Genomic DNA, 18,985 nt, shown 5'->3' with positions numbered 1-18,985 from the left:
GCAAGCTAACTTTTTTAAATTTTTAATTTGAAGAATCCATTTAATATATACAAGTTTTAAACCAATTTAACTTTTTTTTTTTACATTTAGTGGTTTTCTTTGACCATTCAAATTTTAAGTAGTATGTTAAGCTGATATAGCCTAATGCAAACAAGGTTTAACACAATAGCCTTGTCAGCAAAATAAAAATTGACATGGTCAAGTGTAAAAAAGGCTACCTCATCTTGTTTTACAAAACATTTCATTTTCTGTAATAATTCAAACAAGTGAAAAAAATATTGAAAGTGTGGGAATGGGTGCACCAAAAAGTAAGGAAACAAGGTAGGAATGGGCATGGTGTAATAAACTTCCTCTGTACAACCTCACAAGGGGGGTGTTCAATATTCAGACCATGCCTACTTCATTTATTCTTTTTATCCTGTATACAATAAGCCAGGTGGACTAAACTTATCAAACTTAGTTATGCTTATCATACAATGACTAGAGGCAAATTATTGGTGGCAATACATGTACTGTAAAGTTTGTTTATACAACACCAGAAGAATTAGATATTAATGTGGACTCATAACTTGTATGTTTTTCTTTGGTTACAACTTGTCCCTCCTTTTGCAATTGTATGTGTAGGCAACAGGATTTTGTATATTAATTATAGAGGTGGATTAAAATACAAAGATAAAAAAATCCTAAGAGGTTTCTGTGTATTGACATCGTGGATTTGTTACTGCCTGTGCAAAAGTATAAGAATGATAGACACACTTTTATATGTATCTATAAGTTCTATAATAATATGAAGACAGAAAAACGCAATAGGTATGGACCAGATGTTAGTCACCTTCTTGTGAAGTTTTTTAGAGGAACGTTTATTACACCATGTCCATTTCTACCCTGTTTCCTCACTTTTTGTTGTGTCCATTCCTACACTTTAAATTTTCTAAAAAATATTTTTCCACTTGATCATGCAATGTTTTCAGACAAGGTGACATGATCTTATGCATCATTCATTCATTTGTGTTGATATCCTGTATGTATATCATCAGTGTGGGTGTGCACCATAATATTATGGTATGTGCAAATAATGGTGTATGTGTGTGGTGTACATTCTCTTCACGTATGGTGCATGTACACATTGTGTGCTGTACATGTGATAGCACATGCTCTGTAGTGTGCAGTGTCATTTGGGTGATGTAGTGTGAGTTGTGGTTGTGTGCATATACTAAGTGTTGGTAAATTAGTTAATTAATATAAGTAACTACTTTATCTAGTTCAGGCAATAACTAGAATTTCATGTAATGGTAATGCAGGTTGACATTTATGAAATAATCAGGTAATATTCATGTAAAGTATGCCACCAGGTAAACTGAGTATGAATAAAGTTTCAACTTATTTTCAGTTGAATGGGAGGCTTGTTTGACGGAAAGAGTAGCACAGACAGAATTGCAGTCTTGCACAAAAAGTGGTAGAAATCCAGATGAAATGGATGTAATGGAAGTCCAATGAAAACAAAATTTAGTGGTCACCTGAAGCTCAACAAATTAATTGATATATCAAATAGTTCACCTGTTGTGTATGATTGCCCATCCACAAAAGCTGACTGATTCAGCCTCTCAGTCAGAATTCACCTTATAAATTCTTGTAACATGTTTAACATGAACAGTTCTTCATGACAAAAACTGGAAACAACACTCTCTAACTAAGGTTTATATGCAGCGAAAACTGGTTGTGGCAGTTTGAACTAGATGTAAACTTTCACGCTACATATTAAATGCTTCATGAATGCAAACTTTATTTAATTTACAATACATATTGTAAATTCCTTGCAAAAGAGCATAGCTTGTGTACTAGCCTAGACAGTGAAGCTTTTCTCCAGGCTCACCCCATGTTAGCATATCCCGTACTACTCGCAGTTTCCGGATCTAATCACACAGTGCTGTGGATCCAGAAGACCAAACCCCCTTAACTGATTTATCTGACCGGTATATGGAGTGAGCAAGCAGATGTGTGTACTTTAAAATGGCGACCCTGATGTACGTCAAATAGCTTATCTTATTGATGTTTAGTGTAGAAAATCCCTAGCACATGGTCCCTGTGCATGAATAAGCATGGCAAATCTGTTTGTTAGACAGTCAGTGATATTGAGGAATTTGTGGTTTTGTGAATTCTTTGTATCTGCTTTGCTGACTTTCTCGAGAGGTTCTATGACTTGCGGTTTTGTATGTGGTTTATATATCACCTAAGAGTGTCTCTCAAATACTTTTGAAGATTTATTACTTAATTGTTAAAATTGTATACGAGTATATAGTTTTTATTGCGTGTATTGTGTATTCACCCCATTCCTACTATAAGTACCACCATACTTTTTGTGAAGTATAAAATGATAAAGCAAGCTTTTTGTAAACATTAAAATATAATGAGGACAGTAATTATAGCAAAACTTGTTCACAAACACCTTTTTTATCTAGCAACACATGATCAAGCTTTGCTTCTCTCATGTTGATCTGATCTGTATGCAGAGCTCAACTAACTGGAAGTATCTTATTGAGTTTCACAGTTCACAAAAAAGAAAATGAGCTTTCAGGACATGTTTATAGTAGAAGCCTATTACTTCTCAAAGCTGAAATATTGGCACTTACATCACACTATGATGACCAAGGTTGAGAAATGGCGATTGGCTAAAAATGAATAACATTATGTTTATATGCAAATTACTAGGACAAATTAGCACTATTTTGATCAGAACTTCTGACCTACTTTCTAGGGGGCTATGAGTGCCATATTATGCTAAGAAATATTTCTGTAAGTTCACAACTACTAATGTCTTCATTGGAAGTATGCTAAAATCAACCAAAACTGATTTTTTTTTTAATGTATAAATTTAAATAATAAAACTTTTTGTGTTGAATAAATTTCAAGTGAAATATTTTGTTTTTAGTGGAAAACTACTGTAAGTTTATTTATTGTAATTTTTTTAAAATTCATGTTCAAATTTAGTCCTCAATGCAGATTTCACCCATCTTGGCATGAAAGAATTAACCAGATTAGAATTTTCCTATTATGGGAGTAAGATTAATTGTACTTTTACTTCTACAGAATCTCTTGATCACTCTTTTTAATAGTAGATGTAACATCTATTCAGTCCTCTACTGTGTATTGACCTACCAAAAATGAGAGGAAGAGACTCGCATATCTTTGATTTCCTTAAAACCCTGCGGAAAACCTTATCTTGCCTTCATGCTTTATTTTTAGTCTTTCAGTCATTCTACTTAACGCAATATCTACATGATTCAAGTCAATTCCAGTATTTGCCATAGAATGCTAAGAGTTTGAAGTATTTTTAATTCCTTGTAAAAAACAGGAGAGAAGAAAACGTTTAAAAGCTCATCAATCTCTTAGTCTTCAACAAAAGCTTTGCGATCACCATCTGTAAGGGCCCCATCCCCATTTTAACATTTTTTTTACCTTTAACATACTTAGAATAATCTTTGTTGTTAATTTTATTAGCTTAGCTATTTCTCATGAGCCCTTTTTAATTTATTTCTTTTAACTAAAATCCCTAGCTCCAGGATTAAGAACACTAGCTCTGTTTGAATAATGTGTAGATTAATTCAAGAAATTAACAATAACATGTATTGTTAATATAAATAGATGATATAGTGTTAAAAAAAATCCTTACCCTAAATTTGCTACATTGAGACATAAATATGATTCATAAAAAAATTACGTCACAAACCTAATCCACTTTGCACCATAAGAATTATTGTCAAGTGGTTGCTACTATAAATAGCTTCTCAGCCATTACTGTGCTTATCAAACAGCCTGATGAGTTGTGGCATTGGGTGAAAGGCCCTATGGGCTTTGGATAGATCATGTATATTGGGGTTGTCATGTTATTATATACACTTTACTTTCACATAGAATACTGATTATGAAGATATAGTAGGAAACTTTTCTAGGTTATGAAAGTATAGGAAAGAGATGAGTTATTTTATTTGTAAGAAATGAGCATTTTTAAAACATGATATAAAGTTTGTTCAAAATGCACTGTGTGTTTGGGTTAAGCCTAAGATGCATTTTCAACTCCTTTCCTGCTTATATAGGGAATCAATATAGTTCTCCATATTAAGTCTTCTTTTTTGGAAGCTATCAATTTTTTCTGTTGTTGTGCTCTACTGTAAGTACATGAATGTTTTTACCTACGGTAAAGTATTGTTTATTGATAAAATGTAGGGATCTTGGGATCAAATTACTGGCATCTTATATGGTCTTTAAATAATGACCTTCTTAATTTTTCATTAAACCTTATCTATTGTAGTGTTTATAATTAATTTTCAACTGTTTGAATTTATTTTTGTACTTTTTATTTATTTTAAGAATACAAAGATTGTTTTCTCACTGAGTGTGTTCAAAATTCTACCAAAACAGATGTTGTTTTTAGCCTTTTTCTAGTACTGAAGCAAATAAGGATAGAAATTCAAAAATTAGTTCAAAATATTCTGAGTCATATTAGTTAAGTAATGACTTTTGTTTTTCAGGTAACAATGGCTCTTCTTCCCTGCAGTAGGTGTTTTGTCAGAAAATTAAGTATAAGATGTCAGTTTTTCAGAAACACTGGTTCTATGTGTTTACCCACACCAGGATATGCACATTTAACGTTTCAGTTATGTAAGCATGAAAAGAAACAAATCACAAAGCCCAAAGCTTTACAATATAATCATTTGAATAATCACCTTTATAGAAACTACAACTGTAAAATAATAGATTTAAATTTATGTAATATTCAGTTAGATTCCAATTCTAAAATGAAACATGTACCCAGAGTAAATAATTTAGAATGTTTCCATACAAACATAATTTGTGCTACCATGGTTCCAAAAGAACTAAGTTTGAGTCATGCAAAAGTAAAGTCATACCTGGAGTCTATAGTAAATGAATATCATGTGCTAGAAGAGAAAACTAGAAGTTCAGTCATCCCACAAGAAATGCAGAAGCATTTGTTGATGTTACACCCCCTAGTTACTCTTATTGAAGAAGCAACTGAAAAACGAGAGGATCTGGAAGAACTGGAACAGTTTTTAAAAGGTAACTTAAAGTAAATTTTATAAATGTTCCTGATTAAAGTGTAGCGAATTACAGGCCATTTCTTTCTTTGGTGTTGCTTTCATTTTGATATATGTTCTAAATAGCTGAAGCTGGAAAACTGATTTCTACAAATCTGAAATTAAATCATAAGGCATTATTATTATTTAACTTATTTTCATTGAATCTCTTAAAAATTTATAAATGGCTCACCCAATTTGAGAAATAAAATATGATAACTTATTGCTGGAGGAGTAAATGTATCATAGATTCAGAAGAACTGTTTGATGGAATTCTTTTTCTTCTAGGTATCAAAAAGTATGTTTTACAGAATTATTTCAAAGTATATTGGTTCATTAGTTGATTAATTTTGGGTAGAATATTTTTGCAGGCTTAGATCCAAATAAAGATGTTGATCTGATAGCCGTAGCTAAAGAAGACATTGGCATTCTGAAATCTAAACTAGAAGATTTGGAAGAAGCAGTAAGTACATAAATACACTTTAATATCTGAATAGTTTAAGAATCACATAAATAGAAATGTATAAACTCTGAAATTAAAGTAATAAAACTCATATTTTAGAACTGTCACTGGTTTATAAATGAAAAAAGTTAAATAACTGAATATATAGCCAACATTAGTAGCTACTTGTACTTCCAAAGTGAACTTGGTTAAAAAACTGCCATAATATTAAATAACCAGAAATATTTCAGTCTTTTATGCAAGTTTAGATTGTAAGTGAGAAATTTAGAGTAAATGCAACATAATGTCATTTTGTCAAAAGATCTAGCTTACATTTAGAAGGAAATACCAACTATATAACCTTCTAATGCTAAAAATCAAGTATTGATACCCACACTGGGAGCACAGATAGCCTATTGTACTTAACAAAAGTAACAGCTAACTAACTGGAGAATGTTTTACAAATTAAAAGTGTTATTTTTTGCCTGTAAAAATAAATTTTCAACAATTCAAGTTTAATATTGTATCAGTTAGTTAAATATTAAAGTTTCCTAAACAAACATCAGAGAGTAGTAGAAATGGGGAAAATACTAATGTGTAAAAAAATGGAGAGAGAGAAACTGTTAAAATGCAATATAAAGTGAAGGAGTATTGAAATAGTGATAAGAAAAAAATGCTAAACTTTCAATAAAGAGCAGTTGCTGATAGTTTTGGTGAGGAAAAAGTATAAAGAATTATTATTTAAGCTAAGAGAAACTATAAAACTCTGCAAACATAAGTATCAAATTTTGTATCACAAGTGTTATACCTATATAAATGGAAGAAAGAAGGTTAAGAAAACTGAATGGTACTAATGGTAACCTATTTCAGGTGGAATAGCCTGTAGAATGGGCTAGCTAATTTTATTTGTTTTTACAATCAGAAATAAATCAATATTATTTTCATTTAACATTTTTATATAATGATGAATAAGCCCAGCTCTTGTATTTTATCAAAATGGGTGAAAATGCTTTTTTAAAATGGCTACCATTTTCAAGAGTATAATATGCCTGGGTTTGATATCTCCACATTCTGAGGGCAAGAAACATTAAACCTCTTAACTTGATGTTTAGCTGTATGTACTAATAGGTAATGGGAAATTCTTAGTGTAACAGTGAGAAGATTGTTTTCTCTTTTTGTCTAAGATTGTGGTTAGGCTGCATTTAGAATGTTGTGTTCAATTTTAGTCTCATTGTTTTTTATAATTGAGAAATATACTGATCTACTGGAAAGTGTAGAGAATGACTTGTTAATTGATTATGTTCAACTAATTGATCATTGTCAGATGAGACTTGGATAGTTGGAATAATCAAAAATATTAATTGGAAACTAATTTCAAGTAGTTGACTATTTTTGTGTGACATTAACACTGATCAATTAACTGAACGACCTTGAATTAATTGAAAATAACAACAAGAAATAAGAATGGCAATATATCAGTTATTTTGAGAGTTGGAATAATCAAAAATAATAGTTAGCAATAATAGTTTCTATCAGTTGGTTGTTTAGATGACATGATCCCCTCAACTGCAGCTTGCAGAATGTGTGCAAGCACATACACTGTATATGGTACTCTCACATTCAACTATCAGAGGTGGACTGTATCCTATACCTGGCTTTTTGTTTCAGGCATTAACCATACTCCTCTGAGCTTGGTCACATCATTTACTGGGAGCTTCTATCTTGGTAAGGTACTATCTCTCTTGGCCAGTCTGTATTCTATTACTGGAATAGCCTTTTTGTTTCAGGCATTAACCATATCCTCTTGTATTCATTGGTATTGTGAGAACCTTCGTTTGCAATATTCACAACCTGAGACACTTCTTAATGCTTGTGATAGCTTCTATAGACATTTGTTCTCTTCTTTGTTTGACCTCTTTCATTTCTTCATACACACTGCTTTATCTTTCTGTACTTTATTCCCCTGTTGTTGGGACTTGGGTCAAGTTAAACTTCTCTTTACTGTACCACTTCCTTCTTGTATACTTATTCTTTGTCTGGCTCCTTTTTGTTACTCACATGTCTTCAATTGCATTCCTTTCCCCCTTGTGACCTTGGCTGATATTATACGACTTTTATCTTCACTATCTTCCCAGGTTTTTTCCTCTTTCTCAAATTTTCCCTTTATTTCTATTTCTTGTCTAGATCAGTCTCCTTCCCACATTTCCATTCCAAATTCCAGACCTTCCTCTCCTTTTTTTCTTCTCATTTTTCTCTACTTGAAGTCTCGTTTATCACTCTTCTTGCCAATGACTGTCTCATACGTACACTTCTGTGGGTAACTTTCTCTTCTCCTACTACTGGTCTCAATTTCTGCCACCAGTTGTTTTCCGTTTCTCCACTTTATTGTCTGTACTTGCTTCCCTTCTCTTTACTTTTCTTCCCATTTCCTTTTCTTCTTTCTGTGATGCTTTTTTCACCTGGTTTGTGGTTGGCCATGGTTGATGTGTCAGACACTTTCCTACATGTCTTTCTTGGTCCATCCTCCCTTTGTTTTTCTTGTCCTGTCCATATTTTTGTGACTTCCCATTTCTTGCTCTTTCTTTTGACTCAGCATCAGTTCCTCTTGTATCAGCTTGCCATATTCATGATCTGGGACTGGCATCCATTTTCTTTGGCTATTTATATCTGTTACCCCATTCTTGGATATTTCCTTTTCTCATACCTCCCTTCCTATATGGTGGTTACTCATTTGGGGGGAGGACTAATCTTGGGATCTAAGTCCTTTTTCACACTCACTCAATGTTTGGTACTTTTGGGCATTTTCTTCTTCTCTCGTCTCAACTGACTTCAGCCTATCTTCATCTGTGAGATGGATTATATCTGGTCACCAGATCTTACACTTATTCTCTTCCTGCATGAGAATTTTTTTCACCTTTGGAGTAACTAGCTTCCCTATGACCATTCATTCCTTTGTGATATGTCCTCATGTGGACCCAAGGTTTTCTTTCTTGGGATCCTTTGTCTTTTTTTGTGTGATTCTCCTCAAGGATTTGTTCTGGAATGGCCTCTACACTCCCACATCTTCTATGTGTTTTACCCTTGGTTTGATATGTCCTTCTTGATGATTTTGCCCTACTCCTCAACTGTGGGCTTCCTCTTATGGTTCTCTATTCCTCATCTTTAGGATCTGGCTATCAATTTCTCAGCCAAGCCTGGTCTTACCTCTTTCTCTATACTACTCCCCTATATATCTCCTCCTCCTTCTGAACCTCAGATTTATACACTACTCTCTTTCATGTGCCCTATTGTTGGTACCTCTTTGACAGTTTTAGCCTTGGTCTGCTTAATATTTGGACCCATCCTCCATTTCTCTTCCCATTATCCCCTCTCATGCTTCTCATTCTCACACTTCCTTCTTCATAAACGGATATACTCCTGTCACCCTCACACATGGAATTTGCTCAATCTTCACTTATAAGACTTTCCACTAATACATCATTATTCTTGTCATCATTCCATGGTATTTGTCTATCACCAACTATGGTGGGTTTTTAGTCATTGGACCTGCTGCTACACCTTTTTCCCTGGCAGTAATTCTGCATACCTCTCAGCTTTTCTTACCTTACTATTTGTTGATGGGTTCTTGGTCTCAGCCTTTCCTAATTGTCAGGTGGCCGTGCCCATGGCCTTTCTCCTTTCCCGGTACCATGATGTGTTTCTTCCTCTGTCTTTGCCATTTTGTTCTGCTCCTTCATACTCCTCAGTCTTGCCCAACTTCATTGCATGAATGAGATCTTAATGAGATTTTTCACGATTTCGTGTATGCCCATTTGAGCTGTTGACTTCCTGGCTTCTGTATTATCTTTCTCTCCTGACTTGTTTTCTCCTATTTCTCTGTTAATATATCCTGATGCTTTTCAGCTTCCATAAGTTGCCATTTTTCAATCACTCTATCATCTCTTTTAGAACCCCTCTTTCATCACATAGGATCTCACCAGTTGGATGGTGTTGCCTGCCAGGATATACTTTCCAAAAATCTACATATATATATATATATATATATTCACTCTATTCTCTGGTCCAGATCATACCTATTCCATAGACTATCATGGAAAAAGCCAGAACCAGGGATGTATCCTGTGTACTTCTCTGGCTTGCACTTGCTGGCTTTTATAAATAGGGCTTTGGGGTCAACCATTGCACTGTCTCCAGTAAAAAACATTTCTTCCAGACTGAAGGACCAACATAGATTAAGGCACCCCAGGTCTCCCCAATGCAAATTCTCCCCTCTTTCAAATGGAGCATGGGAGATCCTTGCCACTTACTAATTCCTTAGTGCTGGGTGGTGAACCATGGAGAACTCTTGCCAACTGGAACTCAACTACTGAGGCTAGAACAAAGAGTACCAATACAATGAAAAGTTGGATGGTGGTACATCATTAGTGTAGTGAGGGTCACTCCTCATATTATATCAGATACATCACACATGCAGCCTCAGTTGGTTCAGGGTGAGCATGCAATAAACATGGACCAATACTGCATAATACAGTGTCCTCCTCCTGCAGAAAGAATCTGTTCCATAGTATCTGTTCAGTTGAATCTAGATGAGCACTCACAATATAATATCAATGTATATATATATTATATAATCTATCTTGCATGGTTTCCTCATGCAACCTATGTTTCATCAGTAAAGTCAAGGTGACCACACTCTATGCTGGTCCTTACTAATGTGCCCTCCTCCCACAACTGGTGTGAGTCCCATGGAGTCTGTCAGTGGAGTTGAAGCAAACACTCTATACAAACCTTTGATGTATATAACATACCCTCCTCCTGCAGCTCATGTTAGTACTCTAGTCTGACAGTAGAGTTGAGGGGTACACAATTATCCATAGCAATATGTCCTCTTCCCTCAGCTGGAGTCTGTCCCATAGAGACTGATAGGAGATTTGAGATTGGCTGTCCAATGACTGGTGTGAAAGAACTGGGATGATCATGTTCAAACTCTTCTGTCAGTGTGAAACTAATTTGGCTTCTTTGCCTCTTATCTTCTCCTATACAGGAGAAAAGTATACCCTGGATGAGACGAGATGCAGTCTCCCACATGTGTGCCTCTATGGAGCCTTTGCCTTCGGGTGTCACAGTCTGTGGGCATCCTTTGAACACTTTCTGAAGGGTGCTTATCTGGGTAAATTTTGCACAGTTTCCTCCATCATATTGATCTGGGACTTTAACTAATCTGTGTAAAGAAGTGCTTTATCATTTTGGAAGTTAACAATTTCCTTCCCTGAAAATGTATTTCTGATAGATTCCTCTTTACACATTGTTACTCACCCTCCCCACTTCCAGTACACATTTTCTTACTTGCCTTATCAGAGAATGAAGATTCATGAGTGCAAATACATGGAGGTGTGTCATCCTTCTGCTGGCGGAGGGCTTTTTTCACATGCTAATATCATCATGCAGTGGCATAATTCACATAAAATTAGGTGGAAGTTGCCTCAAGGATAGTGGAATACAAATCTCTTTGGCAGACTTGCTGAGGAAGATAGCTAATCTGTGTGAGGAGAAATCTATCGGAAATACATTTTCAGGTAAGGAAAATGTTAATGTACAAGCTTTGGAAACTTGGAAATGTCAATCTAAAATTTTCTGTAGTGTAATAGTTGATTAGGCTTCATTAGGTAGATATGTGAATTAGCTGTTGTTGGATTTATTTGTTTGGGGATTCAACATGTCCTCAATTAGGTCAAATTGCTTTTTGTTGTTTTTTTTTACTGTAGTGGACCCTAGATAAGAAATGTAAGATACTTTTGTCACTTAAATAATTGATAGTTCTTTATACAATTCCTTGAGAATGTTTTGTAAACCACTTTAAAAACAGTCATACTAAGATGAAAAATGTTGGAAGAATGTGACAGTAATATCATTTCATGGTGTTTCCTAATTATTGTCAGTTTACAACCACAGAATTGTACTTCCTGATCCTTTGGGGAAAAGAAATGATTTCATTGGATTTTGAAGAATGCTGTGCTGCGTAATCAGTGCAATATCTTTTGCAGCTTTTTGAACAAATGATCCCACCAGAGGACATTGATGACAAAGACTTAATATTAGAAATAACTGCTGGAGTAGGAGGTCAAGAAGCTATGTTATTCACAAAAGAAATATTTGACATGTACTATAACTATGCAACGTGGAAAGGATGGCAGTGTGAAATCTTGGATTACGAGGTAACAGACTTAGGTGGGTTGGAACAGCTAGAAATAGCATTAGTTGTAACATAATATAACGATTGCTGCGAGATATATTACATCTTTAGAATATTGTAATATAATAGAAAGATGTCTGCTTTGTTGCTAGCTAGAATTATTTAACATGCCTACACACCGAATTAAATTTCAAAGTTAACATGTTTTTATACTTTACCTTCCACAAAGCAGGGTATGCAATTAGCATCTAATGAGGTCATTAGGGATTTAATAACAAAAGAAAAAATAAATTTGATGACGAGGAACCCACTTTGAGACTAATAATGGCTGGAGACGGCTTAAATGGGTAATGAAGAAAAATGACAAAACCTTGTCGAAACGTTGTACATTTGCTGTCATGTTAAACTTATATTAAAGTTTTTCTTCATTACCCATTTAAGCCGTCTCCAGCTATTAAAAGAAAAAATAGGTGGACATTATCTAAGATTGTCCTTTATACAGTTTTCCTTCCTTAATGGATATTCTCAGCTAGCTGTAATAATGTGAAGAAATGTTTACACTGAATAATGATAAGTTAAATGACTCATTTAACTGATTAAGTACTTGTGTCTTTAAATTCAAAGCCAATGCTTATAAAAAAAATGGGAATTTGTCCTCTTTTAGGGTTTTTGTTTCATCCCCCTTTTTAGGGCAAAAATCCATAAGTAAAATAGCCAATGTATGTCACCAGATTCCATTTATACAAAAATTATGGTAAGCAAGTCAGCCAACTATGGGTAATGTAAGCCAAAAGTCTATAAAAAGAGCAGAAATGTTTCTTTTCCAGGGTCTGTTTTATCCCTCTTCTCAGATGAAAATTCCAAAAGAAAAGTAGCCCATGTTCACTATTAAAACATTTCTAGTTACCTTCCAAATATTATGATAATTGAACCAACCAATTCTGGGAGATGGATATTAGCACACACACACATAATGGGGCACATTTGTAGGAAGAAACTAAGAAAGGTTAACATTTGTATTTACTGATGACAGAAAAAAAAACAAGATAAGTAAGAAAAAATTTGAATTAAAGCTTCATGTAGTAAAATGAAATTATATGGCTCAGTGAGGACCTCTTATGGATGAGTGTAATTAATTTATTTTATCAGTTATTAAGATCATTAATCAAACTCAGTTTTTTTTTCCTTTGGCAATATTTTTTTACTTCAATGGTTTTCATACTTGAAACATAAATCTCAAAAACGTTAGAAGAAAAGCATCAAGACAGCAGGACACACATAGTGGGAAGGGGATAGCATAGTGTTATGACTCAAAATTGCAGTAGTATTTAAAACGTAAATACGAAGATCAAACTATCAGTTGATCAAACCCTTAAATATTTGTAAAATCCTATTTAAAGATAGGTTTACTGTGATGATTAAAAGATAACTACAAATACCATACGTACGTACTTGTATATGTTTAAACAGTTTCAAGTACATTACAAGCATCATTAGGCAAATCATAAAAAGTAATGCCATTTTAACAGTGAAGAAAATATCAATAAGCAAAAAAATTTTGTATGTGGTCATGATTTTTCCAACAGATTCTAAAACTTGTTTACTGCAGTTGAAATCAAGGATAAGTTTCGTTTGTCCTACAGACAGTGGAACTACTTGGTATTACTATTCAGACGAATCTCATTCCAAACTTACATATATACTAGCTTGGTAATGATCAAGAGGTGTGTGCAGGCTCAGTAAGATTCAGAAACATGACCTGCATGTCACCATTCACTTGAGTAGATACAATAACTTGGATGTAAAATCCAATGTTTTAAGTTTATTTACAGCTATTTATTGTGCTCCCACATGCAACACAAACATTTTTTATTCAATGCATTTATTTATTTAAGAGTTTACTTAGTTGTTATGTTTTAAATTGTTTTGTTTCAGTTGCACAGTAACTTATTTTGATATGTACAGGTGTAGTTACTTTTGTACACACGTTTTTTTTTTTTAGGTGGTCTTCGTCATGCTGCCTTAAGCATAAAAGGTCTAGATGCCTGTAAGTACTTGAAATTTGAAGGTGGGGTTCATAGAGTACAGAGGGTTCCAAAAACAGAAAAATCTGGACGAATTCATACCAGTACAGTGGCTGTTGCTGTTCTGCCACAGCCGAGTGAGGTATGTCATAAAAACTTTTCTCTGACTTGGAAGTTATTTTTTACTTCATTCTTACGTCTTTGTTCATTTTCCATTTACCTGGGGGTTTGCTGTGTCCACCTTGTATAACTAACAATTTTTATGCTGAAATTCATTTCCTAAATAGTACTGAAGTTTAATTGTTATCAAGTATTGTACTGGGTGCCAATTACCAACCAAAAGTATCAATAATCTTAGCTTCATCAATGTTACTTAGGAAACACAAGATAGTGGTCAAAGAAACTCTTTATATCTACCTTGTAAAAAAGGAACTACTTGGATAGTTTGTTATTCTAATTAATTTTGTGTTAGTATTATATAATAAATCAGTTACTTTATTTCACAGGTAGATGTGGTTTTGGAACCTAAAGATCTCTGTATAGAAACAAAAAAATCTAGTGGTGCAGGTGGCCAGCACGTCAACACAACTGATAGTTGTGTTCGAGTAACTCACATCCCAACAGGTAGGTAACTCCTTTACTGTGCATGAGAATTTTACTTTAAAGTCACAGGCATAAAGTAACTAAAATAAACAGTGTTTTACTGAAGTAACTAAAGTAAACAGTGTTTTACTGTCACATGTATTTTAGATATAGTTATTGGTTTGTTGATAAAATCTGATGTTTTAGAAGAATATGTCTATCAAACCTACACTATGGAAAATTAACCCTAGAATTCCTGATGGGGTTAGTGTGGCATATGGTTCACTGATTTTGTTGATTGCAGGATCCCTAATTATATGAGACACAAAACATTTTAACCCAAAATACCATCAATATTGCAGTTAATCCCACTAATTATTGCTGGAGTTCATTATGTATTTTGTATAAAAAATAAGCGATTTCACCTAATTTTTTGGCTCAATTTTTTACACTGAGTGTTATAACATATAAAATTACTTAATATGATGCAATATGTCGACCCACCGGTAGTGATGGATATTAAAACAAGTTAGACAGTTGAGATAGACTGTTTCCATTAAATAAAGTAATTTGATCTTACAACTTTTATCTCACTAATAAAAGTCTCCAGGTCAGTAGTTGGAGAAGGAACATGTTATACCATTGATATATTATGTCATTGATATGTGTGTAGGAAATATTTGAAAGATCTCAAAGTTCAAATAAGCAGTGTGATTATTTTAGTAAATCCTAGCAGAACCAATCTACACAGTGTTGGTGTATTTTATTTCAGGTGTACTTAAATTTATTCAATTAATTATCAAAAATAACCATAATAATTTAATTTCTTATAAAACAGAACATATATCACTAAGCATTGCCTATAGCACAAAACGTCATTATGTGTAGTACAGTTTGGAAAGGGGTCATTACAAAAGAGATATATCCATGAGACAGGTAGAATATCACCAATATCAGTTTTAAGGAAAAACCCGTATAAAATAAAATATGGATGATCATGTGTAATATCACTAATGTGAAGATAACAAGTTTTGGAATAAAATAAAATTATAAAAATATAAAATGTTTCAGTGGTAGTAACTAATGATATAGAACATAAGGGTTTCCAAGAATATGGTACTGTGTTTTATCCACACATTATTGTACAAACAGTTGAACCAGTGAATAACTGATTACATACTCTTTACCTAATAATCTATAATTTAATGCATTGAACTTTTACATACCATATTAGGAAAACTTACTGCTAGGGACAAGAGAAAATAAAGACTGAAGGTAAAGATGAGCATGTACAGTTTAACAGAATTGGATTAATAGTTTTGGTTTTGTTTTGATTTTGGAATTGAGATATTAAACTGTGTAGTGATAGTATGGTTGAGTAAAGGCAATGTGTTAATGTTTTTCCTTGTGTCTTAAATTCTAGGTCCACACCAAACAAAAAACAGCATGAGTACTTCTTGTAACGGTTTTTATTTAATGTAATGAGCAACATTGTGTAAGAACAAAATGAAAAACTTGACATTTGAGTGGTGTGGTACTGTAATGCAATACCACTGTCAGTGACAAACATGTTTGTGTACAGTAACATTCATGTCTGTGCCAGCTACTGTAGTCTATATGAGAACAGTTGCACACATAGTATTATAATGCAACTATAAGCATTGTGGATGTTTCATCAGTAAGTCTGTTTCTGTGTATGAATTGTATGATTAGAATTTACAACTTAGTTATTTGTAAGAATAAATAATCTAGCAATGTTGTGAATGAACAAATCTGTGTAAACCTGAAAATACTTTTGGTAACATGATATATGCATAAATATATGGTCATCTTAAATTAAAAATTTCAATACTTTGATATAGGTGAACTTGATATGCACAGTTTCAAAGCACATGTGAAAATAATACAATGTGTTCTGGATCAGTTGATGATTTCATAAACATGTAGTTTATTTTTAGATATGTGAGTTTACTCCAGTGTATGGTTAGCAAATTAAAGTTTGTACATTTTTGTGCACGTAAACATGTCAGACAATATTGCTTCTTTAAATATTTGACATACTAGAAGAATACTTGTTAAAAATAGTCCATTTTACAACAGTAAACATGTTCCTTCCATGTATTAAAAGTCAGTATGTAATAATCACAAATGTTAAACTCTTTAGTATTGTTTATGCTGTAATAACATTTGTGTGATTTAAATTAAAATTACTGTGATCAGTATGACTATCATAAACAAATGAATAAAGTGCCTTTGTTGTATATTCTGATAAACTATCAATAATTTGAAAATGGTGTGACTGATCATATTTTAACTTTGCAAGATGGCATTTAAGCAAACTGTAAGTCCTAACATAGAGCCTGTCTTCTTTTTATTAAAAATTATATAAATAATGTTTTACAATTTAACATGTTATTATAGGTAATGAGACATCACAAGCATAGATCAAATGGTCACATATTTTATTCAAGAAAAGGTCTGAAAAAAGTCTTGACATAACTAACTTTAATCAGACAATGAAATAGAACAAACTGACATTATTTCACATGAATAGAGAAATAACTAAAAAGACTAAATAATATGATTGAAATATTTTTGTTTCTCACACATATTCTGGTTGTTTTCATTGTACAGGTGTTTTTGTGGAATGTCAAACAGATCGTTCCCAACATCGAAATAAAGAAAATGCTCTGAAAGGTTTGAGGGCAAAGTTGTATGAAAAAAAATTAGAAGAACAGTATAGCCAACAGAGACGATCCCGAAAATTACAGGTAATTTGTTTTTCAGGTAGAGAATAGAAGGTTGATAACAATAAATGTTATTACAGACACTGAAGTTTATCACTCATATGTTTAAACACGTTCTTCAGATTGAACTTATATCCGTCCCTTTTTATTATTTGCACTTTGGCAGAGTTTGGAATTTCAGGCTACTGATAATTTTAACTGAAGGAATATTTGAATTATTTATCCTGTATTATGTCACATGAAATTATAGCGCTTGCATTAATGTTTCTGTCTTGTTCATCAAACATAAACTGATAAAAACACTACTGCCCTAGAGAAGGGTTCTAAAATTGTCTCGTTACTTCTTGAATTACTGTACTTCACGTTATAACAAACTCTTTCTGATATTTTTCTGTTTTAAACTTAGTAATGTATTGGAGCTCAACCTAACCAAAATGTTATACATAGACAGTTGTAGTTTTCCTTCAGTACACCGTACTTTATCATGTGTAATATGTATTACTTCAAATTAATTACATGTTTCTAAGATCTTTCCCTTTAAGTATTGCAAAAAATTGATATCTTGATAATCTATAAAATTCTAGTACAAAAACTGGAAATACTTTTCTGTTGTTGCAATAGTTTGTGAAAAAGTATATTGTAATTTTTCTAACACTGACGAATGTCACATTAATATTTACCTTATTACTAATCATATATTGGCGAAAAAAGTACTCACTCAGGATTAACCATAAGCAATCAAACTCATATGTTTCATATTCTGATAGTAATATCTTTTAAGATCATTGTTTATCGTAGTTTAAATATTTTAGCAGTTTTTATTGTCATGTGTGCACTATCACTAATTTGTGGTTTCAAAACTGTATAAGATATTTAGTGACCTTTATGTCTTTATATAAAAATGGTAATAGTAATTTTCATGGTTATTAAAAATATATACATATATATAAACTAAAAATGGTATCTTCAGAAAAATAGCAATTAGAAACAATATATTAAAAAGGCAAATCAGATTTTCTGAAGGACATGTGGAAATTTAAAAGAATTCTGGGTTTCTATTTTATACTTTAGTGTAAATTCAAACAGCATCACTTAAATTTTTTTTCAACCTTCAAGGTAGGTTCATCAGCTCGTTCAGAGAAAGTTCGCACCTACAATTTTGGCCAGGATCGAATCTCAGATCATCGGGTTAGCGAAAACCTGTACAATGTCAGCACTTTTCTAGAAGGAGGAGAGAAATTGGATGAACTGATTCAAACACTACAAGAATCTTCACGCAAAGAAATTATTATGGAAATATTAATGAGCTATGACCAGAAATGACCAAATTCTAGGCTGCTGTAACAGAAAATAGGCTATTAATGCAAGACCTAGTCTGTGTTTTTTACAGTTTCATACATCTTACCTGTAGTAAAAATATTAAACCTTAAATATTGCTGATATATGTGTTTACAATCATTTTAAACACTAGAAGCTATTTGATAGTGACTTTGTGAAAGTCTTCGTAGTAATTCCTCTAGACCGGCTGACCTTGTATATTTTTTGTGTCGCAGAGCTGGCTTGTCTATGGTCCCGACAGGAACCAACTATCTTCAGATATATTTAACAGTGACACAAAGTCAAGTATACTGCATCTTATGTGGCTTAATATATGAAAATGTCAATGTGTTAAGTTGCTGAATTCAAATGTGCTTACATCCCACAATTACATGTAACATATATTGTAAGAAATTGGAAAGTTTAGTGTATTACTGCTTTTTTTTGTGTGTATATTGTCAGTCATCAACTAACAGTCATCCAAAAAAATCAAAAGTCTATACTTGTAGTTTAGTTATTCATAACAAATTGAAGACTTAAGTATAGTTTTTAACAGTAAATGTATAGTAATGATCCTTATAGGTGAT

The 18,985-nt window shown here is 33.0% G+C and overlaps 1 protein-coding gene across 2 annotated transcripts in view; it reads left to right on the top strand.

The window, feature by feature from the left end:
• Positions 1 to 18,521, top strand: part of LOC106467142 (peptide chain release factor 1-like, mitochondrial) — a 22,007-nt gene extending 3,486 nt beyond the window's left edge. The window contains exons 1-8 of one of the 2 annotated variants that reach the window (XM_022395277.1): positions 1,391 to 2,024; positions 4,530 to 5,076; positions 5,465 to 5,556; positions 11,580 to 11,763; positions 13,731 to 13,894; positions 14,259 to 14,376; positions 16,969 to 17,105; positions 18,198 to 18,521. In XM_022395277.1, coding sequence (XP_022250985.1) covers positions 4,536 to 5,076; positions 5,465 to 5,556; positions 11,580 to 11,763; positions 13,731 to 13,894; positions 14,259 to 14,376; positions 16,969 to 17,105; positions 18,198 to 18,404 — 1,443 coding nt within the window. In that variant the 5' untranslated portion in view covers positions 1,391 to 2,024; positions 4,530 to 4,535 and the 3' untranslated portion in view covers positions 18,405 to 18,521. Of the gene's footprint in view, positions 1 to 1,390; positions 2,025 to 4,529; positions 5,077 to 5,464; positions 5,557 to 11,579; positions 11,764 to 13,730; positions 13,895 to 14,258; positions 14,377 to 16,968; positions 17,106 to 18,197 lie in introns of those variants that run through there. The other variant, XM_013927463.2, reaches the window with a different exon arrangement.
• Positions 18,522 to 18,985: the final 464 nt, after the last annotated feature.

Source organism: Limulus polyphemus, unplaced genomic scaffold (assembly GCF_000517525.1).
Source record: "Limulus polyphemus unplaced genomic scaffold, Limulus_polyphemus-2.1.2 Scaffold2502, whole genome shotgun sequence".
Classification (NCBI taxonomy): Eukaryota; Metazoa; Arthropoda; class Merostomata; order Xiphosura; family Limulidae; genus Limulus; species Limulus polyphemus.
The sequence above is the reverse complement of the archived record's forward strand: the minus strand, read 5'-3'. Positions and strand labels throughout refer to the sequence as shown.